At 38.5% G+C, this 27,601-nt stretch overlaps 1 protein-coding gene and 1 long non-coding RNA gene across 12 annotated transcripts in view; one reads left to right on the top strand and one right to left on the bottom strand.

The window, feature by feature from the left end:
* SATB1 (SATB homeobox 1) overlaps positions 1-27,601 on the bottom strand; it is a 93,280-nt gene that overhangs the window by 57,456 nt on the left and 8,223 nt on the right. For 5 of the 11 annotated variants that reach the window (XM_071735537.1, XM_071735541.1, XM_071735543.1 and 2 more), the window contains exons 1-6: positions 16,542-17,938; positions 16,380-16,449; positions 13,423-13,658; positions 9,378-9,554; positions 8,453-8,579; positions 7,603-7,726 (exon numbers count right to left, since the gene is read on the bottom strand). In XM_071735537.1, the coding sequence (XP_071591638.1) occupies positions 7,603-7,726; positions 8,453-8,579; positions 9,378-9,554; positions 13,423-13,633 (639 nt within the window). In that variant the 5' untranslated portion in view covers positions 13,634-13,658; positions 16,380-16,449; positions 16,542-17,938. Of the gene's footprint in view, positions 1-7,602; positions 7,727-8,452; positions 8,580-9,377; positions 9,555-13,422; positions 13,659-16,379; positions 16,450-16,541; positions 17,939-18,205; positions 18,467-27,601 lie in introns of those variants that run through there. The other 6 variants (XM_071735540.1, XM_071735542.1, XM_071735545.1 and 3 more) reach the window with 3 other exon arrangements.
* Positions 18,445-20,568, top strand: LOC139792356 (uncharacterized). Its single transcript, XR_011724226.1, has 2 exons — positions 18,445-18,579; positions 19,373-20,568. It is a non-coding gene; the product is annotated as an uncharacterized lncRNA (long non-coding RNA).

Genomic DNA, 27,601 nt, shown 5'->3' with positions numbered 1-27,601 from the left:
CAATGCACAAGGTTTACCACACATTTGGAGCGGGGAGGGGAGCGGGGGGAAGGAAGGAGCCGCACGCACAACTCTCCCTACCTCTGACAATCACCAAAGAAAAGCAACATGAGGACCAGAATGGCATAAGTGTGGCAGGTGTGAATTGACCTGCACTGGCAAAGCTGCGAGCTGGGAAACTTGCAAATCACATGGTTGTGCAATACTTGGCTCTAGTCAGTGCTATCATGTTCCTTATAAAAAAAAAAAAAAAAAAAAAAAAAATCTTAAAGACATGTACGTCAAGTTAAGGGATTAACTGTCAAGTGACATTTCTGAAACAGAGACAATATATTTCTTTATTGTTAATGAAATTCAGTTAAAAATGAAGGAAGTGATAAGGAAAGTACTGTTTTGTAATGTATTTTACATAAGAACGTAATATAGAAAGGGAAGTGCAATTAAATCTTAATGTGGACTTTTTTATTTTTAGTTTATCATCTGGTTTACATTTTGAGCCCCTTTGCAGCAGTAAATTATGCTGGCATTTCTTAGGGAATAACTGCCATGTTAATTTAGTTTAATAAAATAACTGACAGAAAAGGGGAAAAAGAAGCAAGAAGAGACAGCACCCCCACACCCACACTCCTTATCTTTAGCTAAGTACTCAAATGCTTTCTATATGAATTGTCCGTGGTCCAACTCCAGCACCATGTAATAATACAATACATTACAACCCAGTACAATACAATCTTGGGTTTCTGTAGCGCCCTTCATGCAAGCATCCCAGGGTGCTTTACAATCATTATGAGTTAAAATTAAAACTGAAGCACATACAATTCCTAATAGAATCATTTAAAAAATGCTAAACAGAACAAATAACTTTTAAGTCTAGATTTAAAAGTCCCAACAGCCAGAGCTTTCCTTACTTCAATTGGCAATGAGTTCCAAAGCTAGGGAGCAAAGCGACTAAAGGCTCTCTCATGTTATGCTAAAGGATCTCTCGTGTTGTTTATACTTGGTGCAGTACTCTACAGCCAACAATTTGCCAATAAGAACAAAAAAAAAAAAAAAAAAAAAAGACTTATTTGCAATCTTGCTTAAAGAAAACTGGAGGCGTGTCTTGTTAACCCTCTAATAAAGTTATGGAAGAAAATAATCAGGGTTCTCACTCGGCCATGACTGCGTTAAGAAGTATGTGAGAAACATGAATGAATGAATACAAATTTTGTAGCACTGCATTACTTGACTGCCTCTTCACCACTAAATGCAAAAAGCAAAAGCATGCGTGTCTATATATATATATGTATGTATACATATATATATAAATAAAAAGAACACCACCACCGCAAATATTTTAAATGATAGCTATACTATACCATTCTCAGGACCACTGAGTGAAAACAGAAGTCAGATAGGTCTCAGTTCTACACCGCATACACATTTTAGAGGGAAAATCAGAAGAAAACGTGTGGTGTTCCTTTTTTCTTCTGTCACTTCCCTAAAACCTGATACCCATATGATCCAGATAATCATTCACACAACACTGTTCTCAAAATTGCAAACCCAAGAGATTAGCACATGAAGTGGGAGGATGGGCCCAAAAAATGTAATTCCATTCAAAAGCAAGATTCTTGTACTTTGCTCACAGGAAAGCCTGGCGGAAGATGGCTGCTTATATCTCCAGACAAATGAATTTAGGGAGGTAAAAATAAATAAATATGATCAACACTAATGCCATCCCTCTATTGGACTCCTGCCTACTTTTTTAGAAGCAGAAACCCAAGACCTCATGACAGCGCAGACACTAAGGGACACGCTGACACCTTACAGAGTCCTCTTAAGTCAGAAGCTGTTTATTTAAGAAACAAGGTATGTCTTCCCTCCACCTTCCCATGGTAAGTCCAGTTCCCTTAACTGTTTTAGAAAGAGACTCTGGCCTCATCATAGTTAATTCATCACAGAGTCACAGAATTTCTTAGGCTGGAAATTAATTTTCTCCTTCTATAGAGCGCTGCTCATATAAAACAGCTGTAGACTGACATAACTTGAACAGCAAGAGTGCTTAGATGCATCTAAAGAAAATAAATCACTGACCAAAGGATCATGCAATTGAAAGGTTGAGTACCCTACAAATGTCCACACAGACACACGGCTCTACCTACATGTCTACTTTATCCTCCTGAACCCATGAATATGCAGCTCTGTACTGCTCGTTCTATATGGATAACTAAAAATCAGAGGCACAAATTTTAATAGTTAATTGAAAGTGTTTTAAAAATCCAGATACCACATAGGCTCACAGACACATCCGAGTGAATGCTCTTGAGCAACTGAGGGGTGGGTTGAAAGGCTCTGCCTGCCAAAACCTGAGCCCAAGCCCTCAAGGATTTACTTCCCCAAAATAATTAATGTCATCTTTAAAATCTAAAGTATAATAACTTCTAAAGTAGAAAAATGAGCTGCATTCCTTACTCAGGTTATTAATTATTGGGCAAGGGGAGGAGAAGGAAGAGGAGAGAAGAGAATCACAAGCAACAAATAAATCCAAGCACTTTATCTCAGGTCTAGGCAGGTAAAATTGAAAAGGGAAGGAAAAAAAAACACCTTTCAATTTTGTAAAGCATGAATTTAAAATTGCTCATAAAACATATGCATTTTGGCACCTCTTAATAGCTCATTCCTTAGTTATTTATAAGTCTGGAAATTTTAATTTTAGCAAATGCAACTTTTTTTGGTTGGGATTTTGGAGAGGGGGCTGGCTGGGGGGTGGGTGGTCAGAACAACAGAGAGGAAATGCTGAAATATTTCTATTATGCTGCTTATTTACTTTGATGGCCAGGTGCCTTTAGATCAGGTAACTGAGAAACACTGATGTTCCAAGCAAGATCTCTGTTTGGCATTTCTGCCATATCACATAAAGCCTGAACAATATCTGCATAAAGAAACATGCAAATTTAGGGCAGGATATTTGAAGAAAAAAGGAAATATATGATCTATATCGTGCCCATGTCATGTGCAAGCAGTCATTCCCTATAGTAATCATTCCCTGTATTTATCACAAGTGTAAAACTACTCAGAATTCCGTATCATACCAACACTTGTTCTGTGTATTTCTTTCCATGGAATGCAAGCGTATATCCCTATAACTAAAAAAACGCCATTCCCTCATCACCAAGAGCAAAGCTATGCAAAACATATTTAAAACACTTTAAAAATTTATTAAAATATTAAAACATATAAAAAACATATTAAAAGCACAGGGACATGGAAGGGGCAGCACAAATAAGTACCTTCAGAAAAAATTAAAATAGTAACGCAACATCTGTACAAGACTATGTCCCTAAGTATCCCAGCTTCTGAATAGATTCTATGGAAATATTACATGTCCTCTACAAAATATTTAACAAAATAATAAACCACAAGATTTGAGATTCTACTAACTATACATCAGGTCTGGAATTTCTCATCTGTAGTTCACTAGTGGTTGGCCTGAAAATCAGGCTAGATACAAGCAGTTTCAAAAGATGAGCAAAGGAAATTTAAACACACTCCCCCAAAAACAAAACAAAACAAACAAGAAACAAACAAAACCCCCACACACACAGACAAACAAAAAAATGACCTTTACATTTCATGATATTATGGGGGAAAAAATACTTTGCTTCTGAACTGCTTTTGCAGAGCTTTTTTGCAAATACTAATAACAATCATTTGGAAAATCTTTTTTGTAGGAAAAAAAAAATCAGCTGAGATAATAGCAGTAGAAAACTCAATGTCATTTGATCACTGCCATATTTTCAAAGCAGCACTCAGATTCTAATTAATCTCTACAATCTTCTAGTTTGGTAGTTGATTGTTATCTTCCTTTCATGGAAAAGGTTAGAGGAACTCAAGATGAGGAGAACATCTAAATGCTCAAAAGCACACAGTGAGTTTGTTCTAGAATTATCAAAAGACTTTTATTTTCAGACTTTTCTTAGGCCCAGGTTGCTCTCCTCTCCCTCATAAAAGCTTATCCAACTACATACATGTACACAGAGAGTAAGAGACCATAATTCAATCGAGAAAAACACATCAGAAAAACACCCTTTATTAATATCACTGTAAATATGGTCTGTAGTAGTTCAGTTATTTTAACTGTGAAACTAATAAGACTTCTGCATTATAATCAAAACAAAGCAAAACTGCTAAAAGGAAGCTAGGACTAAGGATGAGCAGAGAAATGGGAGAACTAACATTAAGTAAATGAACGGAACAGCCCTGCCTGCATGATCACTTTAGAGCAGCTCCCAACAGACTGAGGTAGAGTAGAGCTTCTGTGCAAGGAGTTGGAAATAAGAATTGATGGTAGAACAATTTCTTTACAACCCTTTGGAGACTGAAGAGCCAAAACAGCAGGGAAATGAGATCTAGGCCACTCACAAGGTGCACCAATTTAATGGAATGCACAACACAGCCCAAAATTGAGCCCTAGATTAAATTCCAAGTTGCCTTCCCCATCAAAAGATGTTTGGAGAGGAGGTAGAAATGAAGCAAGCCATGCGTATCAAACACAAGGAGTCTGCAAGGCAGCATCTTCGCACGCTGCTAGTCTCTAGCCATAAAATCTGCAAGCCCAAGGTAAAGCATGAAAATGCATACTGCAGCGCATAATTCAGAACAGGCTTGGCTTTTCCATGCAAAACTTGCACTGTCCTTTTACCTTGCCAGCTTGATACCAAAAATTTGAAACTAAATCTCTGGATGTATGCTTGCAATTCCATGGCAAGTCAGGGCCATGCATTTGTGCTGGTCTACCCTGAGCACTCTCCTAATGAGACCAAGAGTCCTCAGAGAAGGGCAAGAAGAGAGCGTACCTATAACACCCAAAGGTTTTAGCTGGACAAGAAATAAATAGGGAAGAAAAAAAAAGAAAAAAAAGGAAAAAAAAAATAAAGAAAACCCAATCAAGTAGATAATGCTGTTAAGTTTTCAAGACTCTATAGTTATAAAGACAAACTTGATCTCAAAGTTTGTTCGCTCACATATTTTCAAGCTATTAAATGATTAAATGTATCCGTGCTATAAAAATAATCTGCTAAGGGTTTTCTTTCAGTACATAGGATATCAGCATTCTGAATAAATATGAGCAATTTTTAAATACATGAAATGCAAGATTAATGAAGAAATATAGTAAATTCTAAGTGAGAATGAGGATTCTCAGTTTTCCATGCTTAGATGGGACTTCAGAAATGCCACGCATTGAGCACAGCAACTTAAATACTTTACAACAAACCCTTCCGTACCTACACAAAATAGAGTGCTGCTAATGACAGTGACAGAAAATGATATCTACTCTCGTTTCCACTTTGAGTCATTTTTCTGTGGTTAATAAATTATATCCATAACATTGTTAATAAGTTATGGTACAGTGTCACTGCATTAGTTTGCATTTGTGATGAAGCACTTCATATGGCATTACCTCTGCCTGTGGAAGTACATAACAGGAGAGACAACTCCTCTGCTCTCAGAAGAATTTCCCATGCTGGCCTTTTGATAGACCCTCTCAGGAAAATTTGCCTCCCAAACTCTGCCTTGCTCTTACTTTTCACCTCTGCTGCAGCAGCTCGCTGCTGTGGGGCAATTCCCTGACTTTGCTGTGTTAATAAAATGCAGACTCTCTTAAATCACTGTCCTTTCCATAGGAGCAATATGTGATGAGTTATTAGGCAAATATGGGAAGCATTCAGATCAATTTATTCATGTGAAAAGGACACCGTCAGATCAACGTGTCCTCCCTCAAGCTCCTGGAGGGAAATGGAAACATGCAAACTAACTGATGGGCTCTTGATATACCCCTGTAACAGCTTGATTTTCCAAGAGTTAAGAATAAATAAATGTATTCTAAATTTATGTGATCTGGTCTCAAAAGAAAAGCAGAAGTTTAAATTCTTGCAGCCCAACTACCGAAGTACAGGTGAAGATAGAGATGGCAGCAGTAACAAGCATGCTTTTAACAACAAGAAGCTCACAGCTGCAAGTATATTCCTTTAAAATAAAGAGCAGAACAGTAAATGAACAATCCCAAATCAGAGTTCTGTAATCCCAAATCTGTAATCTGAGGCATTGGTCATCTCAAGAGCTGTTATTAGGCATGATGTTCTTTGTTCATTAAAACTGGTACATAAAAATTCATTATAGTTTAAAAAAAAAATAACTTTCTGAAAGAGTGTATTTACTGAATTGTCTATAGTACTGTGGCAGTGTCCCTAGTGAAGTATTCCTTTTCAAAACATCTTTCCTGCTTTACCATTGCATCATCTACATATACACATAAGCTGCTATGTAAAATGTAACATCCAAATAAAACAAAATATTCCATCCCAGTAGAATGTATTTGCTCTCCATGAGTACCAAGTAAAAACTAGCACGATTAGATTAAAATGGAGAAAAATCCCCAATTATCTGCGGCCTCTATAAGCCAGCAGTGCAAAAGCTCACTCACGTGCTTTTACAGTAGGTACTTATAAGATAACTTTACAGACATATTACTGGAATGGTTTGCAACCAGTGAAGATAATTTTGATTATTTCCACTTCAAAACTTCCTATATTGGAGCCACATCACTGAAAAGAATCTAACCATAGGGGAAAGAAAGTGATGGGAAAACAGTCTGCTAATATATCCGCTGGAAAGACATACAGAGAAAGAGAGTAGTCCTCTATAGATTAACTGAAGTCTTTCAGAGACAAAGACTCCAATATTCTGAGCAAGAGAAATAAAATCCCCATAAAAATACCTTTACTTCCTTGATTTCCTTTTTTCTCCTCCCTAGCACAGCCAGCATCATTTATTCATACACTGAATTTGTCTCCACTGCACCACAACATATTTTCAAATTTAAAAGGTAAAAATAAAGATGACGTTCCTACCACAGCATCATTGGACTCTGTGCTGCATTCAAAAACAAGTTGCACCTTCACGTAATTTGACAAAAGAAAGACAAAAAGAATGGCAAAAAAGAACAATGCTTCTAAGCCTTGAGAAAGGCACCAGTTCAATATTTAGTAATGCATAAATTGAGGTTTCATTTTTGTTTAGGTATATTTTGATTAGAACTAATAACTGACTGATTTTCCTTTGGTTGTTTGCAACAACAACACATCATCCAAAGAGCTTTATTCTTTATTCCCTTCTCATATAGCATGCCAAAGACTGTCTCATTTTATGAATTAGCATTTAAAACTACTGTAGGTTATCTAACAAGCATTCAGATTCAATGGTACTTTTGACAGCAGTAAGTAAAGAGCCTTTTAACATCTTGAACACATGTGCTTGAAAAAAGTAGTTGCATCAAAGCAGCTCAAAAACTGAAGACAAAAACCAGTTAAAATCCAGTTTGCTGCGAGACAGTTTTCGTGTGGTGTAAACAACCTTTCACGACTCCCCATGGGAAACGTTGTAAGACTACGTTCAAAATGAATCAGGCATATTTATAAAGATCATGAAGTGGTCAAATGAATTTGCATTTTTGGCAGATTCACTCAACGGGTACTACTTGCTACAGTCTGTAGAAATCTCAAATCTCACATCAGCGTTGCCTATAGTGCTTTATTATTTATTACATGTTATGCTAAGTACCTGTGAAAGGGGACATTCCTTGGCCAATGAACTCTGGTTCATATCCTTCAGTAAGTCCTTCAGAGCATTTCTTACTGTTGTGTGAGACCATTGTTCAGGAGGCAAGTCTTCTAGTTTAGGGCAACTATTTGAAACACAGATTAGAAAAGGGATTATTACAAGATTGCATCCTGCTGCAGAACATTCCTTTAAGACAGACAGATTTCATTTTGCGCATCAAGCAGATGCATCTGGAGATTGCTCTCGGTCTCCTGATTGTTCCGATTAGTTAATTACTTTATACAACACATCTGCTGTATTGATGCATGAATTATACATCAGCTGCATGTGGCGACTATTTTTTCATGTTACTTCTACCTTCCTGCTCTGATGCGCTTGGTAAAACAATTTAAGGTGTAATGCTTTCTCACGACTGATCATGAAAAGCGTTAATATATTAAGCGGTTTTTCTTTTTTGTTACCATGAAATTTAAGAATCTAGACAGCAACACTAAGTGTGAGCAAGTCATTCTTTTACGAAATGCACACAGATGGTACTGTTCATGATATGCAAAAATATTTTTCTCTTAAGTAAACTTTATGTAAAATGCCTTCTTGTAATGCATCATTTAATTGACTAAAATGCAATATAGTTTTAATGAGATATCCAAAGAAAATCTATGTATCAGAGCTATAAAAGTTTTCTGCAATAGTATACTGTAAGTTAAAGAAGAATTAGAGTAACCAAAAAGGAATTTAGATTAGCCTTTGTACTTTGAGCACACAGCACAGGGGGAATTAAATAGAAGCAGTATTAACAGTAAGAGCAGACAAGTAACAGTCCACGTCCCAGAACTGGTATGCAACTTACCTGTGTAACTGGATTTTCAGTGTGACCACATGATACACGTCTTGCAGCATGTCTGCTACTGTAGCATCAGGGGCATCTGTCACATAGGAGAGTGGAACTGGATTCCACTTCCCGACCTGGATGAGCCCTGCGGGATTTTTAATTTTTGAAGGGAGGGGAAGTGGGCAAGAAGAACAGGAAAAATTGGGGGGGGAAAAAAAAAAAAAGTAATTTACCTGTTAATTCCTAGGGGCAAAAGAAATATCTGATTTTAACAAGACCACCACCTTTGTTTCTAGCCTCTTCAATCTGGCAAAACAAAAGAACACCCCCCGCAAAAAAAACCCCACCCACACACCACCAAGGATATGCTTTATCTATGTTATTAAATTATACAAATGCTTTACAGTAGAGATTTTCTTAATATGTAGAGAAGTGTATTTTCCTAAGTTCCCTTGAATTAAATAGGACAAAATAGTTAGCATTCCTCTTAAATTAGAAAGGATTTTGCAATGCAAGGACTGAGAAAAAAAATACTTTGCAGTCTATAAAACCATCAGGAATAAAATAAAAGAAACAGAGCTGGGTATTCAGTCATAAATGCAAGTTGACTCTCAACAGTCCATCTGCTCAAATATGCTTTACACTTCCTTGTGGATCCTCAGTGGAGCAGATTATTAAGGTCAATAAGCATACTAATGATTCAGTTGAAGTATTTTTTTTTTCTTTAAACAAAAAAATAAAAAAAAAATAAAAAAATCTACCTCTACATTCCTCATAAACAAAACATTCACTAACTAAACAGAAATACACTGGAGATTAAAAAAAAATCTGCAAGAAGTTGAAGTAGTAAAACCTGCGTTGCATTCCTGAAATAAATACTGCCCCTCCTCTAAGACCCCACAAACAAACATAATTTATCGTTCAATTTTATAATCTTATTTACCTTTTGCTTGGGCAGCAGAGCTGTGAGAATATCCAAGTGACAGCAATGCCATTTCAATCAGTTGGTTGAAAAGCATATCCTTTCTTACCAACACAAATTCTGCATGCTCCTCCTTAGAATCATACTCAATGGCATTTTCATAATGTTCCACTACACAGAAAACTGGAAGCATACTTCCTATTAGGAAAAAAAAATACATTTAATGTATTAAACTTGAGTTATAGTAGAGTAGGTGGGTCTATACAGCGTTATGTAAATAAAACCTGCACGAACAGGCAGAGGAGGCATCAAGAATCATCACAAATATTTGATAAACATACTGCCTGAGTACTTTCCCCTCACCCTCCCCCCCAAAAAACAAGAAAGTTCTACAAAACATACATCTCTCTGAAAAGCAGAAATGCAAATTCACCTTGCTTGATCGGATACAGATTAAAGAATTACCTTCTATAGAAACAACAAGGTTGAGTGAAGAGAAGTTGATTCTCCCTGTCCTGCCTGATTTGTTGTGAGTAGCAGGCAGCAGGAGAACCTAAATACATACTGCAGATGTCTTCACTGTGAGCCATTTTAGTCCCAGCTACATAATTTTGTTCGTTAACATTAAAACTTTCTTAGTCCTGCCAAAAATATTTAATTGCCTTCAATATCAACAACAAATCACCTTGCATGTTATACACTCGCTCCAAAAAGCATACACAAGGAAACAAGGCAAAAGTTAACATTAATTCGTGCTTCATTCACCGAGTGCACTTGAGCACTACTTTCACTCGCAGCTTTAAGAAACAAATCATTATTTCAATGCTGTTTTAAGAAGTGTACCTGCGGTTCAGGCTTTTTTGTGTTGTTGTTGTTGTTGTTACATTGCTGCACTTCACATTGCACATTCCCCGTATTCGTTGCTATTTTGTTATGCCTGAAAGTAATTACTAATTTCCAGTTTTGTAGCATCATACAACAAAACCTTCCTTATACGGCACAAAATAGTAAGCAGATAACCTTTTCTCTTTCCTTTTGACTTTTCTGGTAAGGAAACCCTCTGTTTTGACAAGACACAGAAAAGTAACAAATGACCCAAAGCTGTTTCAGGGACAAAGTCCCTCCCAGCAATCAGATTCCCAGACTTTGCAAAAATCCCTCTCAGATCCCCAGACGGGCAGGGATGACACAATGACCTCAGACCTGTGGCTTTAGACCCCCATCTCCAGCAGCACAGGTTGGGATCTCTTAATGTCAGAAAGCAAAAGGGTTAAAAGCAGATGTACAGAGCTGTCTTATGGCAGCCTGCCAGAGGGGTATCATCTTTAGCATAAATGATGACAAGGGTTATTTTAACAGGGCACCCAGGAACTCCAATTAGTCCTACAATGTTAATGCCTCTATAACCACTGCCCTCTAGACTTATGGAAACCTCCTAACCTGCTAAGGTGCACCAGGCACGCTGTAGTCTAAAAAGAAGACTTTCTCTTGACAACAGATAAATGCTTTAAGACTGCGTCTGTTGATTTGTGTTCTAACGTATAGCAAGAAACCATGATAAAAAAAGATACCTCTTAAGCACGTATGTTTAAACTACATCTGTTCACCAGAGAGTCAATCTCTGGCAAACAAACCCCTTCAGGCTCGCTTGGAAAAGCTTACAAACTCACTCCAGTTTGCCCAATAGGCTCAGCATGAAAGACAAGCCTAAAAGCTTGCCAATATTTATGTAGTGCAGGAAGGAGCATTTGGGGTTTTTTTGTTGTTGTTGTTGGGGGTTTTTTGTTTTTGGGGTTTTTTTTTCTTTTTTTGCTTTTTTTTTTTTTTTTTTTTTTTAAATCTAGGTGAAACCGGTCAGGAAGGGAGAGAAAACCAAAGCAAAAACAGTACATGCAAATTGGTGATTTCTTCACTGGATTTAATTAAGCTGTGGAGAGCTTTCTAAACCACACAAACGCTTCATCTGCAAAAAGGTGGTGGTTTGGCTTTTTTCTGTTTGTTTTTTGTTTGGTTGGGTTTTCTCTCCCCCCTCCAGGCTCTCACAATTGATGTCTGACCCACTGCCATCTGACTCAGAGTGAGGGATCAAAATTCTTAAGTAGTTTCACCATTAATACCTGGAGATTAAATGTAAACAAACCTTTATTTCAACAAACAGTGCAGATACACTCAAAACCAGCTAAAGCATATTTGTTTTGCCTTATCATTTCCTACAAATTAAGCTATGATCAGACACAAGACTAGCAATGCACAGGTACTCGCTGCATATCAGCACACTTTTTGCCAGGTACATAGTCTCACGAGTTGCAATGTCCTGGAAAACCAGGTACTTTAAAACAACAGGGGAAAACCTCCTGGCCAAATTTTGATGTACAGCATAGATTATTAGAGGTGGATCCTAGTAGTGTGACACAGGTACCACCTGACTACAAATCAAGCCACTCAATCTTTTAGCAAACTGTCACTAGTGTCCTTCTGTTAATGTGAAAAATGTTGTACAGGAGAGCATAATCTCAGCTGGCCGATCGCTCCTGCTAGCACTTGGCAAGACCTCCAAGTGCAGCAACTTCATAACCTTCTAGTATTAAAGGGGAGAGCACTGGTCAGTGCCTGCTGCTAAAAATACAGCATGATTTAAACCTGAAGGCAGTGTTAGAGCTTTTGCTGAAGGTTTACGAGTCTGTGTAAACAGCACGTCTGCCATAAGGAGCAGTGAAGTCTGTAGAATCCTTGTCTAAAACTGTCCTGGCATTAAAAGTTTGCTGTGCAAATATCACATAATACCAGAGACAGCTGAAATCTCCTATTTAGGAATTTATGGAACTTATATGTTTGCAGGCGTCAGAAAGTCCTTTTTATATAGCCCCACTGCTTCACTGTACAATATTAATGCACTCTGCTTGAAAAGCCGTAATAAATTATATTTTTAATGCTCTTACCCTGGCTTTCTTAAGATGCATACATTCTTGGCAAACAATCAATAAATAGGGTAATCATGAGCAGAGGCCAAAGAATTTGCTGAAGTGCTGTTTTTCCATTTTTAATAGATAAAGATCTAACAATACAGACTGCTGTGTCTGTTCATTTCAGGATCAATATATTCTTTGTTTTCGCCAAACCGAGGAAAAAATAAATGATTGTATGATAAATGTTATGCATCAGACACAATGAAATTCCTCTGCCTTCTAACTTTGTGCGTTTAATAGTCTTGGTTGCATTTTGCACTTTGTTTAGCAAATGCAAGAAAAATCTGGACTGTAAGCATGCACCGATTTTACTGAGAAAAGTAGAGGCTGTTTTAAAACAAATGGCAAATTACATGCAGCATATTTTGATTTAAATTAGCAACTCTGCAGGACATGGTCAAAAAGACACATTTTGATAAGCAGAATTTACAGATCACTGTCCATTAAAAGTATTTTCCATGCAAACAAAAACCATCCATATACAAATACCAGTGATTCTAAATGTGCCTTTTCCTTGTGTAAATGTCTAATTACAGCAAACCAGCCACTGAAAAATATGACACCCAAGTTGTTCATTGTTCAATAATGAATTGTACTTAAGAAAATAAACTGCGAAGATTGACATCATAAATGACTTTTCCAATGTGATACCTAAAGATTTACACTCTCTCCTTTAAACCAACTTGCAATGGTTATGGAAATACTGCTGCCTTTCCAAGCTTGGACTATCACTAAGGCGAGATTGTGGTTTGGGGGTTCAGTATTTACTCTTACATATTACTGCACTTCTTAGCCCAACACTTACTCAAAAAAATAATGCATTATATTACTTCTATTTCAATGTAGGAATTTGCTTTAATCGGGGCAGATAGTTTTTACCTTAACAAAAATCAGACTCCACCCTGTAAAGCAAGATGCTCCACCCAAGCATGAACCTTACATTTCCCAAAAGTGATTTATATCAGAGTTGGGAATATATAGTATTTTATAAGAGAGATTTAATCCTGAAATATAAATGAAGTAGAGTCTGCAAAAGTATGCTTTCCCCCCCAAATAATAGAAATCATATTTCTCTAATGCAGAATTATGAAAAGTGTTACCTTTTCTAATATTAGTTTTCATCAGGTGTCCAGAGTGTTTTAAAGGCACTCCTTGCATTTTAGTTCCTGTACTTCCAAGTCTTCCTCTTCCTAATGGGCTCCCATTCTGTTCCAAGCGCGCAATTTTGGCTGGTGGACCCTTCGGATCGCTTACATTGTTAGACATTTCTGAATGTTCTTTCCCCTGAGTTGCCTCGTTCAAATGATCCATACTCAGTCCCGCCTCTAAAGATCACCTGCCATGATTCAAAAAAAAAAAAAATATATATATATATGTTGCACACGTGTGCGCATATGTATACGTACGCAGCCTGCACATGTACAGAGAGAGATATATATGTAGTGTAAGCTCATCAAGAAGAATAAATAACTATTTTAACTGTGAAGAGGATGACTTTTTTAAAAGAAATAAACATATTTTCCAAAAATTACCTCATACCCCAGTTTACAGAGAGATCGCATCATAATCCAGTGGAATTATTTTTTACAAGCCAACTAGAGTACCTCTTTAAAAAAAAATCATCAGAGATAATCTACTAAATCTGAGATAGACTGACTCATACAAATTATGATGATTGTCAAGGTATGTACTCCAACACAGTTATTGTTACAAATCTCACCAAAAGGTCTGTTATTAATCCAGGGTGTTTATATTTTGCTAAGAGAGAGAGAGACAGAGAAAGAAGACTCCAGTGAAACATTTCTTGATCTACTTCATTAAAAAAAATGGATGCACAATAGAAAGATTGTTAAAACTTTAACTGAGGGAGCAACAGATTTATTAGACGTAGAATATCTACAATTCCTGCCTCCCCTCTACCCCATGAAAAAAAAAAAAAAAAAGTTAGAAGAGAATTTAATATTGTGGAAAAGCGGTGGCGGGAGATGGTTGCTTTAGAGTTTCCTAACCAATTATTATACAGAGTTTATCAACTTTTGCAAAGTTTAAAAGATGGATGGGAAATTTTTCAGATTTTCATCTTTAAGTGGTCTATTGCATTCGTTTACTGAATTAAGAAAAATAACTGTGAAGGTAGCATCACACAACCCATAATGCTGGTAAATCCCCCATAATTTCTACAGTACTTCTGAAGCCCTTAAATAAAAAAAAAATAAAAAAACCCAGCCTGGGTCATGATAAGTTATGCGCTGGTACGGCTATTTGAAAACAAAAAAATGAAGTAATTTCAATAGCAAATTAAGAAAAGGTATATGTTAGCATGCTTATATTTTCCTTTTTATAAACTTTTGAAACCTCTGTCCATGCATAATAATTCCAGTTAAATTACTAATAATCTCCCTAGCCTAGAACATAACAGAGTAAGTTTTGAAGATTTTTATCACTCAATAGAACCCATTTTGACGAGTATTTATATAAAAATCTATCTCTTTCTGAGAACAGACACATTTTTCTGGTTGTGATTTCATACATCAATACTGTTGTGATTGTTAGGCATTTCACTCTACCTTTCTCTGACTGAGAGAGGTGCAACTTCGCTGACAATTATGTTACGTATATAATATAATCACTAAGGACAGGTGACTAGACATTAATTTATGGACCTGTATTTACATTAGCAAGTACAAAAACTAATACCGAGGAAGTCATATTTAGAAGGACTCGTGCAAATCTAAATATTGCTACTTTCAATTACCTTGTAATTCAATACATTTTCTACACATTTCATAGCAAAGCTATTAGAGCCATGGGATTTATTTTTTCTTTTTAATATACACCTGTGCTGTTGTTATATATGTGAATGGCAATTCTGTAAACTATCTTTTTTCTTGTTTTAACACCGTGCTGCTTTTCCCGACACGGTGAAGAAAGAGGTAATTTATGAATCTGAACGTTTACAAGCAACCTCAAGAATGCCTGTGAATAGCTGAACTTCAGAAAATCGTTATTTTTTCTCATGCTGAAAGGTGACAGGCTAAGGTTTACCATTCATCTTGATCCCATCTGTTTTAGGTCGCCTGTCTCATTAACAGTAAATGTGTCTATTTTAGCCACTTTTTGAAAAGAAATTTTTTTTTTACTGTATTAACTGCAGCCTAAGAAAAAATTACAGACCCAAAGCAATAACATGTTCCGATGTTTCTGACGATGCTAACACACTATAGGGCTGCTTTTCTGAGATTGGTCTCTCTCAGGAATAAGAGGATTAACAAGAAAAAAAAAAGGGGGGGAAAAAAAGGGGGGGGGGGGGAGAGAGAATAAAACAACAGCAAGAAAAAAGCCTCTAACAAGAAAAACCTTGTCACTTTTGGCAACTTCAGAAGTACTCTAAGGCACTGAGGCTCTTTGCTACAAAAAGTATCTAGTCATCATGAGTCAGAATCGCACTACATCATGTACAGTGAATAAAAGTGATAGATCACAGTTTAGTTAATACACTGACTACAACCAAAACACCCGATGGGTCATTTTTGCTTGGCCTGAGAATACCCACCCATCGGCATCCTTTCACCGCTTAGTCATCTTGTAAAAAGCTTTACGTTACAAAGCAAAATTACATGCACATAAAACACCTAATTTACTCATTTAAACTCCATGCCCAAGGCTAAAGTTCACCGAAACCTCAGTTTGGAATAGTGATGAGCAACAACCAGCGTGGCCTGCCCAGGGAGAGGATTGCAAGGAAGAACTACCATCTCCGCCGGTTCCAGGCCAAGAGTTTCCCTCGGGTTTCGCATTTAGACATCTTTCACAACTACAAGTTTTCATCACAGGCATTGAGAGCAGAGCACGATTTCACGGCGCAGTTTCCCAGAGACGGCGCACACGTACGGGCACACCGCGCAATTTCTGAATGAGAGTCGGTGCGGCATCTCCTTTTTGTCGCGATGTAACGCCGCCGCTATTATATTATTTCTTTTTCTCCTCCTGAATCAGCCCCCTCCCCATGCCTTTTCCCCTCCTCTTCCCTCCCTCCCCCATAAAAACCCGTAATCACATTTGAGAGAGGCTCCGCACTTATCCGTTCCATATGGCTCTCACAATCCAGGCCAAGCTTTCCCTGTGACCTTTTAAAGAGACAAAGAAGCAAAGTACTTATCTAGAAACAGAAACACTGCAGTTTTCTGAGTGAAATTAGCAAAACCGACCCGAAACTCACCACTTCAAAACTTGACAGCATATAAATAACAAAAACAAAGGAGGTTTCCTTTGCAGCCCGAGCTCTTGAAGAGGAAGAAGTTCAAGACTGATGTTTTCTAGGTCCCCCCCTTTTTGGAGAGGGGGAGGTGGGGGGGGTGGGGAGGGGGGGAAGCAGACCTGAGGACTACTTCCCCTAATATTCTCTTATTTTTTGCTTTTTTTTTTTTTTCTCCTTGTTGCTATTTTCCTCTAGGCGGGGAGGGGCAAAAATAGATAGCGAGAAACAGAGTAGCCATGAGCAAAGCGGCAATGGACAAAAAATACAGGCTAAATATCTTTTGAGAGAGCCAGTTTTCGAGGTTTAGCAACGGAAGAAGGAGCTGAAGATCAAATTGATCAGACAAGTGTAACGCTCAAAACGAGAAATTCATAATAAAAAATAAAGTAGCAGATTTAAATTGAGGTGGAGGGTGACTTAAGTCTAGCTATCCTCTCAAAAATAAAACCACTGCGTGCAGGAGCAAGTGAGAAAGGGGACTACTAAAAAAAAAAAAAAAAAAAAAAAAAAAAGGTAAAGAAAAAAAAAAAAAAAAGCAGCTTTTCTATCCAGTGTGAAGAGCAGAAAGTCTACTTCTAGGTTGTCACTTACACTATTATTCTCCAATAGGCACCCAGAGGAGCAGCACACAGAAGGAGCCCGCTCCCCTCCCCCTCCGCAAAAATACACACCGTAACAGCCCCCAAACTTTCTGCGGAAACCTCAGCCCCAGAGATCGCTATGGAGATTAAAAAAAAAACAAAAAAACAAAAAAACCCCCGACATAAAAAAAAGTGTGAAGAAAATTGCAGGAAAAGGCACTAAAATGCCACTTTTAATCTCGCCTTTGCGGCGAGGGAAGAAAAAAAAAAAAAAAAAAAGCAGAGAGGACCTGTCTCCTCTCATTTACCGGGGGCTGTTGTGCGGGGGGCGGGGGGGGGGGAAGAGGGAGCGAGAGAGGAGGGGAGAGAGAAAAAGAGGGGAGGAAGGAAACACAACAAGGCACACCACCACCACTACAAAAAGTGACGAGGTTTCACTCCCTCCGAGTCCAAAACCGGGAGAAATTACAATTCAAAAAACAAACAAACAAACAAACAAAAAAACAACCCCTCAACCCTCTCTATTAAAAATAAAAAAAGAAGAAAAAAAAAGAAAAAAGCAAAAAAAAAGCGCCAAAAAAAAAAAAAAAATTGGTTCTGCTTCTGCCAAGAAAAAAAAAAATCAAATAGAAAATCTGGGAACTCCGAGAAGAGTTACTCGCAAGAAGGGGTAAAAAATATAAAATAGCAAGGTTGCAAAAAGCCAACAACAAAAACCAAGCCGGCAAAAAAAACCCACTAATAATTGAGAAAGAATATTAATGGTAGGCGCTTTTTTTTTTGTCTTTTTTTTTTTTTTTTTTTTTTTTTAATTCTCCTTTTCCCTGGCTGGCTTACTGTGGTTGTTATTTAGGCCGGTTTGGTGGTTGTTGCTGGATGTTACATGGATATATGTATGTATGTGTGTGTGTGTGTGTGTGTCCCCGGACGGAGCTGCCTCGCTGTGCTCTCTCTCTCTCCTCTCTTCCCCCCCCACCCCCCCTCCCCTCTCTTTCCCTCTCTCTGTTTCTGTCCCCATTAAATTATTAGTTGACTCATCACTACTCCTCCTCCTGCTGCTGCTGCCGCCGCCGCCGCCGTCCCCTGCTCAGAGCCTCCTCTCCGCTACCGCTCGCTGCCGCCGCTGCCGCTGCTTCTTCTTCCTCCTCCTCATTTTAATACAAAATAACACCGAGGCCACCGGCTTTTTTTTTTTTTTTTCCCGTTTTTTTTTTTTTTGTTTTTTTTTTTTCACGGCCCGAAACGGGAGGAGAACGCAGCCTCCCTGCTGCTGCCCAGAGCCCTTCCCTGGCGGCCCCGGATCATCCGACGCGTCCTGGGAGAAAGAGAGAGAAAGTGGCAGCGGCAGAGGAGGAGGAGGAGGTGGTGGTGGTGAAGGAGAGAGGCGTGGGGGAGGGGAGGCCGGCAGCGGGGTTGAGGTGCGTGCGTGTGTGTGTGTGTGTGCGTGTGTGTATGTGTGTGTGTGCGCGTGTTGTGGGGGGGGGGGGGGGGGGGGGAGAGGTTGGTTCGTGAGAAGCGAGGTGGCAAAGGGGGACCGCAGCCAGCCGGGCCGGGGAAGACGGGGGAGGGGTCGGAGACGGGGTGGGGGGGGGGGGGTGGCTGCCGCCGGTAGGTGAGCGAGGGGGGGTCCGGGGGAAGAGGGCGTGCGGCTTCCGGGCGCGCACGAATTTGCAGCCATCTGGGTGCGGGTGAGGCGGCCCTGCCTGCGCCGCGCACAATGCCCGCCGCCCCGCGCCACCCCCGCGCAGGCAGCGCGCCCCCTGCGCGCATGCACATGGCAGATGGGGGCCTAGCGGCGACGGGGGCGAGGCGGCGGGAGCAGGGTGTGGGGGGCAGCAGGGAGGGAGGGAGAGAGGGGAGGGGGGCAGAAGAAATAGAAGACGAAGAGGAGGAGGAGGGGCGGGAGGTGAAGGCTGAACAATATCCTGCCGGCGCTGCCGAGCGCAGCTCCCGCCCCTCTGCGCGGAGGCTGCGCGGTTCGGGCCGCGGCTGGCAGGTGCACTGCGCTGCAGAGCGGGTTTTCCGCGCCGAGGAGGGGAGGAGCGGAGCTGGCGGCAGCCGCCCCCCCGCAGCCGCAGGTGGGAGAAGCCCCCCAGAGGCAGGAGGCCGCCTGGGGAGAGGGAAGTTTGTCGTCTCCGCTCCCCCCACGCTATCAACAGAGGTGAAAGAAAAGCACCGAGCACGGTTTTTTTGGTTTTTTTTTTTAAACAGGCGGCAAAGGCTGAGTGAGACGGTCCCCGTTCAGGGGAGGGCATCACCCACAAGATGAGAGTGAGGCGGTGGGTGCTGCCGTGAAGAGCCAAATCGTTCAGCAACGTACCCCTGGTAGCCCCAGTAATAAATCACTCCGTGCTCCTAAAGGGGGAATAACTGCAGCCCCGCCACGGTGCGGGATGTTACCAAACTGTCCCTGCTGGATCCTGGTCTGCAGAGCGGGACCGAAAACCACCGGTAAAAGGTGAAAAGGGGAAAGTGGTAACGTATTGACAAAATAAATTAACTATGAGACAGACATAACTTTTTCCCATCAGGCACTTGGAAAAAAAAGTAACCGAACTAGACAAACTTGAAAGCAACAAGTTTGTACAAGCTTCTAGATAAGAGAAAAATTAAGCTGCTTTATTGATAAAATGTGTAGTGTTTGAATATACTGTGTCTAAAAGAAAGTTGCATCACCAGCCAAAGGAAACATGAACTATTGCATAGCCAGATACACAGGCAAAATATTTAGGGTTGTAACTTTTTAAAAAAAAACAAACAAGAAAACCAAAGAGCAAGAAACTGCACCATACAAACTTGAAGCAGCAAAAAAGTAAGAAAGTGAGGAGACTAACACCAGTACTAGAATACACAAAATATCATGGCCTCGAACAAAGAAATCAATAATTCTATGACAAGCAAAATTATCACTACTCATTTGTTACTATAAAACAAGGGGAGCTCATCAAGATTAGGTAAGGCTACCTAATGTTTACTGAAAGAAGCAGAAAGCATACAGGGAATGCTGGAAAATGGTAATAGGGTGAAATACATGAAATATTTATCATACTCAGCAATGTACAAAATAGATTATAAACTCAGAAGCAAAGAAATGCAAGTCTGGAAAATGAATACACTGTTACATACTACTATTATTCAAAGTGGAACAAGTGGAGGTGGCAAACACAAGAAACAAGTTCTAGATATGTTGCATGTCCTCAAAAGGGTTACTAAGATTATTAAGATTATTATTACTAAGATTATTACTGAGAGTGCTGAGAGGTAAAAAAAATCAAGAAATAACGTTTCACAAAGAAAAACAAGGGGTAACATATGATCAAGGGATAACTATCTAATGAGTTGTTTATATAGAAACAAATCTTTTTCCAGTAAGAAAGGTTTTTCAGCCTCTCCACAAAAGAGAAAAAGAGAGAGAATAAGAATTAGTATTTCCTAATATGTTTGAATACTTGGAAGGAAATGGTGTTAACTACTTCTAATTCAAACTTTGCAGAAACAGTTGAAAGTATCAATGTTGTATAATTTTTCACCCTTCTCAGGAAGCCTGATACAGTAAACTTTAGCACTAAGCAAGGCTGACCATTAAAGAAGAAAATCATGAAGGATGAGGGACTTTCAGCTGGCAGTATGCTACTTTCAGTCTGATGGAGGAAAAGGACAGTTCAGATAATTTGAGAGATGCAGAGCTGATTAGGGTAGAGCAGATATTTTAAAACGTGATTTGGAACAAGATTCGGGACTAAATCCCCACCTTATAGAAATTATTACCAAATTGACGTTAAGAACTCCCCACAAAAAAACAACAACAAAAAAGATTGAAGTTTGTTTTAAAATAACTTGTGCCTTGGTGTTCACAAACCATGGTTTAAAAAACCTTGAAATGTTCAGATTAAAACAATGTGATTAATCTAAAAAGCAGAGACAGTGAATTAAAGGAGCAGGGAGATAACAATCTGATAATACAGGAGCACAGAAGGCCTAATAATGATATTATTATGCACACTAACCAAACACTGACAAACAAATACTGTGTTAATTATATAATCATGCATATGCTTCCTATGCTTGAGATAAATGATTATGGAAAATAACTCTCTTCTTGAAAATGCATATATGTACTAAACCTTATAAACTCCCTACAACATGGATTGATCTAATTCCTCTACATCACTTATGCCTAGTAAAGTATTTACTACAGGCTTAGAAGGCTGAGCATGAAACCCTTGCTTTGAGGAGAAAGCAAGAATTACTGAAGGCTGCTGCGTCTTGACGTATAGACAACAATCAGATTTTCTCTTATCAATACCAAACTACTTGGAATAAATTCAAGATACAGATATCTGATTTTCATTTGACCTATTCCAATCTGCACTTCACTGTGTCAACTGTGATATTAAAATGCTCCACTAGAATAAAGATATTTATAATAAAAACATATATAAAGTACAGAAGATGAATAGATATTGTCATGGATACATATGCAGGCAATCATTTAAACATGCGGCAATAGTAGCATCACATTTTTCATACTTCTAGTCAACACAGAGCAGACAAATATATGCTTAATAAAGCTTATTAATCCTTAATAAAGTCGTTGCACTGTGTTTATGATATATAAATGCAATTTGCACCAGGTTGTGTTGAAATAAGGCAGATCCTTAACAAGTTGGACTGTGTTTTTTCAGCCCCATGGTGAATTAACTCTCGAGCAGCAGTCTCAGTAGCTGCAAAACAAAACAAATTCTCCAGTGTGGCATGCTGCCTCGGTGCCTCCTAAGGTCTCTAGTCCAATCTTTTCTTGTTCAAAATAAATTAGGAAATATGGGCCCAAATCTTGAGGCTTGGCTCTTGTGCAACACAAACAGAAATGACCTGGCAGCAGAGCAAAACCAGCATGGCTGTCTATTCTCTTTTATCAGATTTCTTTGGGGAGATCAGGCTGATTGGGTTTTATACATATGTACTTCTGACAATTCTGTGGCCATTTGGGTAACCCGTAAGCACCAGCTCATGCTGGAGGTGATGCAGAGTTGTGCTGCAGGAGCAGGACCGCCAGAAAAGTCACTTCAGTCAGAATTTTAATGTGTTTTCCCCACTGCATAGGGTGATGTGTGCACCCCTATGGCTAATAGTAATTGTGGGACAGCAAGGCAAGGACAATTCTGAAAATAAACATGTATGGCCAAAAGGTGAATGGTTCCCCAGTGGGCCCAGGGGAAGGTTGTGCACTACTGTCCTTCCCCACATACCTGTGCAAGCTTCGGCACAGCCACCACTGCTATGTGGACGCAGTCCTGTGGCTCCACCAGTTTTGTACCTCAGATTTAAGTTTTCAGCCTCTTCTGACTGATTTTGCCTCCATTTGGCCCTGAACAATAGTTGCCTGACACCACTCAAACAATTTAACCAATTTGACTGCAGCAATCTCAATTTACATATGACCCAAGAAGCCGATGTGCACCGATGAGAATCACAGCATTCTGCGACATCCCCCACGCTGAACTCAAAAGTTACATACCAACCTAGATTTTTTTTTTTTTTTTTTTTTACTGCAACCTGCCCCAGCCTGGATAGGATGCCTGTCAAAAAGCAAAAGTGCTATGAAATGAAATTCATAGCACTGAAAGGCATCGCACACAAGCTGTCGTCCCCTCTCACATTTTGCATGAGCAATTTCTGCTCGTTTGTGTTCTCTCACACATGATGTCCTGAAACAGTTACGTAAAATGAATATTTAACTTACGATAGTCAGCTGTATTGAACTGCACTTAATTGCTTATTAAATGAAGTAAATTATCCTTACCATATTCGTCAGAGGTGAAAAACCTACATACGTGGCTATGTGTAGTGCATTCATTAGTTTACAGACCCCAAATCCCTTGGAAAGTATCAGATATCTACACAGTGTCCCATGGTGCAGCATTTTGTAGTTGATGTCTCAGCTAGCTTGCAGATATGTAAAATCATATATAAACAGACATCTCCCTATTGATTGCCTCTGTGACGAGGCTCGTTTACTCCAGCTAACATTTTCTGCAGAGTATTTCAATCACAGAATCTTCTTTTAAAAATAGAATGGAATAAGAATATGCAAAATGCAATTTTGGATAAAACAAGTAACTTTTAGTCAAACTACCACACCATTTTGCTCAAGTCCCTTTCACAGCTGGATGTCTATTTTGACTAAGATGCTTGTACAACTGAAGTAAGTGCATACACTTGCTGATGGGGCCCTGACAGTCATTTCAGTTCGCCCCTTGGTGCCAAATGAGTCACAGTGAGGCAAAAAATGCTGGAAGAAAATTACAGAGTAAGACCCAACAGAGCTGTTTGCCATGATGAAATGAAGGGTGAACATGACCACTAATGAGAATAGAGAGGAGTCTTTCACCTCTGGTTGCCATGAGAAATCCGAGCTGGTTGAAACCATAATAGACAGCTGTCCACTTTCCCATAAAAGATCACAGCAATGAATATTAATGGATTAATCCCATAAATCTTAACTCTGCAGTTGCAGCCTCTGCCTGCTGTGTGGACAAGCCGAGTTCACTTGCTAAGAGTATTAGCATCATAACTTCCATAAACGTCCACTATCTATATGTTATTTAATATAAGCCAACATTTTTAATGAATGGATTTCAGAACTACTTCAAATAAAAAGCTAAAACTTAAAAAAAAAGCATTTTGTGACCATGTCCCTTATGTCCCTTTCCATCTGTAACAGTAGACTAGATCTTTGATGAGTCATGCTCGTAATTTCCATGTGGCAGCTACAGCCAACTACTTCCACAAAAAAGAACAAACAAAAAAAGATGCAATAGAACTTTATATAATAATGCTCCAGGCAGCTGGAAGAAAGGAAGAAGCTGCGTCTTACGATCAACCAAGTTACCTACGTCATAAATGTATGTTCAGCAGGTCACTAATTTCACAACTTTCTCCACAGAGGTATAATTTTAGGCCTATTATGTGAAGATGTTCCATGTGGGACAAGTGGGAGATGAAAAAAAGAGTTTTTCCTGTTAAAAACCTGATCATCACAGCACTAGATAACTCCTAGGCTTGAGATAGCCATATAATTGTTACCTGAAAGAAGCTGGTTGATAAGCAGCTATTTTAGGGATATGTCTGAATAGAAGCTCTATTAATTTAATAGTATGTAAACCATGGTCCCCAGACATATAAATCAGTAGAGCTCCAGTTACTTTTACTCATTAAAAACAAAGTAACACTAAGCTATCTCTGAAATATTTTGCAGTATCATTGAGTGATTCTGCTTCTCTTCCCTTTACTTACTCCTTCCAACCACTGCATTTCTGGTCAAAAAAAGGATGCTTTTAAGAACCCAGTAAGTCCAATCCAGCAGTTCTGGATGAGGATGAACTCCACACAGCCCAAGCAAAGCTGCATATCAAGAAAGAAAAAAGTCTGAACCACTACAGCTATCACTACAGAATGGTCAATCAAGCATTATTAGCTAGAACTTAGATGCTCTTTCTGTTGAGCTCAAACCCCAATGACTTCTTATATAGGAATGTGTCATCAGTGGGACAAGAATCTTTTTCTTTTACCTGTTAGTATGAACAAAATCTACTGATAAAAATTGAAAACATGGAAGAGTTTAAGTCTAAGGAAATGGTTAGAACTGATTGATGACTTGAACTATGTCAAACTTTCATTATGAAACCCAAAACCACATGAAATGTCCTGTTTCCAGTTTCACTGTTAACTCAGAACTTTGCCCAGGTTCTGCTGCACTTTTTTCTAAGGTTCAAAACCTTTTAAGTAAAACTGTGCATCTAATTACGGCCAAACTTGACAGGAATCAATATTCATTGTACATAAAATACATGCAAAATGTGTGGTTTTGGTGTAAAACAAATTGAAAGTCGGTGGTTTTGGCCGAATTTGCTTTTTCTTCTAGGGCTTGTTCCAGTCTTAAACTCAGATGACTCCACAATAACAAAGATTAAATGAATGAGTTTTTCACAGCTCTTTTCAGGAACAATTAGCTGTTTATGTGCACAAGTCTTTTAAGGCACAAGACACCTGCTAATATCCAGGCCCTAAAATAAAAAAGGTTTAGCATATGCAGTGTCACTAACATGAAGGTCATGTATACAACTGTACCAGTATGCTTAGTTTAAATGCAAAAAAAGTACGGAAAAAACGAGTCACTTCAACTGTGTTACTCCAAGTACACCGAAAATGTGTGAATCTTCTGATTTAGAGAAACAGCAAAAAGGTGAAGTTAACTACGTTTCTTCAAGTTTTTAATGTTATTCATTTACTAAAAAAACTGCATTTTTAGATTTCCTGCTAAATGGCTACAATGGAAACAAACTGAGATGGAGAGCAGCAGTAAGAACCCACTTGAATGCAACATTTTTAGGGCAAAATGAGGTTAATATTTATTAGAGCTCATTTATACTCATGCAAGCACCAGAAGGAAATGCCTGAATAAATGTGTAAGAATTATTTCCTGCATTAAATAAAAAGACTTTGGGGGAAAGTTCTTATTTTATGTTGACACAACAGTAGTTGACTAGGAAGAAACTGAGGCATGCCATGAAATTTCCTAGCAGAGCTTCAGCTGCGATAGAAGAAAAAAAAACATTTGAAAGCAATTATTTTCTCAGTGTTTGTGTTTATTTCCTTTGGATCTCTTTTCTATGTAACTTGTTACTGGCAGTTTACACTATAAATTCCTTCCTGTATAAGGTTTTATTTTATTCAGAAATGTTGGTAAGATGCTCACAGGAAATTTTCAAATATTCTGCTAATGGAAAAGATGTTGTGCATTCTCCAAACTCATTTTTCTTTTATAGGTATACAGATGGAAAATCGCTCTGCACCACATCTTAAAATGTGCAGCTTCTGAGGTGGGTGGAGCCAGGTGAAGAAATGCTCCAAATTATTGCAGTCATAGAAAACTAATGTCCAAATGAACCTACCCCATGTTTCTGAAACACGGAACACCTTCAAATATAAAAATCCCCCAATATTGTGCCATGAATAAATTGCAAAATGGATATGTCATCTCATATCCAAGCCCATGCTTAAAGCTCTTCCAGGTTTGTTTTTTTTTTTTGTGTGTGTGTGTGTGTGTAATGAGAAAATGTGTTTAGTTCTTCTTTTACTTGATACCAATTGGTTGTTGCTGTGAGCACATCGCAAAGGGTTATTGGGTTTCTTTTCTTGATTTATGTCTGTGAAAATCTTTCCATGACCAAAATAAATATTATGCCCAGTCCATACTGAACTTTAAAAATAAAAAGCAGTAAAGCAATCTGCTTCATTGTCAAATGACTGAAAGAAATTTAATTAATGCCTTTGGAGGGAACGCCTAAATAAGTATCACAATCACAAGAATGTGCATATATGCATATATGAATACATTTGCACAGCCACAGTCTACCCTGTTGCTTTAATGTCCTAACACTACAGGCCATGAGCAGCTGAAGGCAAAAGTGAACTCATACAATTTAAAATATCATGCTGACACGATTTTAAGGTTAAATGACATTGTGTAATTTATTAGAAGATTAAATGCTGGCTTCATCACAGGACAATTTAGCCCTAGAAAAGGAAGGCAGCATAGAAATGCTAGCATACAAACAAATTAAAAATAATAAGTTAGAAAGAGGGGTAAATGAGATTATGCCACAGCAACAAAACCAAAAGGAAACAAAAAAAGCCCAAGCCCAAAAAGCAAAAAACACAAAAGATGCATAAAAAGCAGTATGCTATGTTAGATGTTTATCTATACATAAGAGACAGGTGTCACAAAAACAAAACAAAAAAATCATGAAGCTAAAGAGAAACTTTAACTCACCAGTTTCCATCTGTTATATCTGAATTCATGCATAATTGATTATCCATGACTGGTAAGTTCTTTTTTTTCACTAGCCTAACACAGTTTTCTAAACATTATGTGTTAAATCACCACCAAAGTAAAGGGTGTTTGAGAAACCGTAAGGGCAGAATAAAATTTTTTTAATGAAAAATAACATGTCAGTTAATAATAGAGCTGACCTATGTTTAAGAGAGAAATTTTAATCATGTGCATATTAAATATTAATAACCTATTCTGTTATTGTTATAATAAGGTTAAGTAAGCTTCTCCATGCTTAAGGAAAAAGAAAAAGTAGGAATATGTAACAGTGAAAAAAAGCGCTGAGAAGCAGAGACATAAGGAAAATGTGTCAACAATAAACAAGAGGAAATGAGAAAGAAGGAAAAGATGAAGGTGGAAACTAATCTCTATGTGTCATTATGACTGCCAGAGTACTGGCAAAGAAGCAGCATCCTTTTATTTCAATTTTAATCATTTCTGAATTTTAATACCCTGCTCCTTTTGTAATTCTCCTGGCATTCCCTATATGCATCCATCCCAGCCAAAACACCAGTGTAAATTAAATGGCACACAACCACACCACT

This window comes from Heliangelus exortis, chromosome 2 (assembly GCF_036169615.1).
Source record: "Heliangelus exortis chromosome 2, bHelExo1.hap1, whole genome shotgun sequence".
Classification (NCBI taxonomy): Eukaryota; Metazoa; Chordata; class Aves; order Apodiformes; family Trochilidae; genus Heliangelus; species Heliangelus exortis.
The sequence above is the reverse complement of the archived record's forward strand: the minus strand, read 5'-3'. Positions and strand labels throughout refer to the sequence as shown.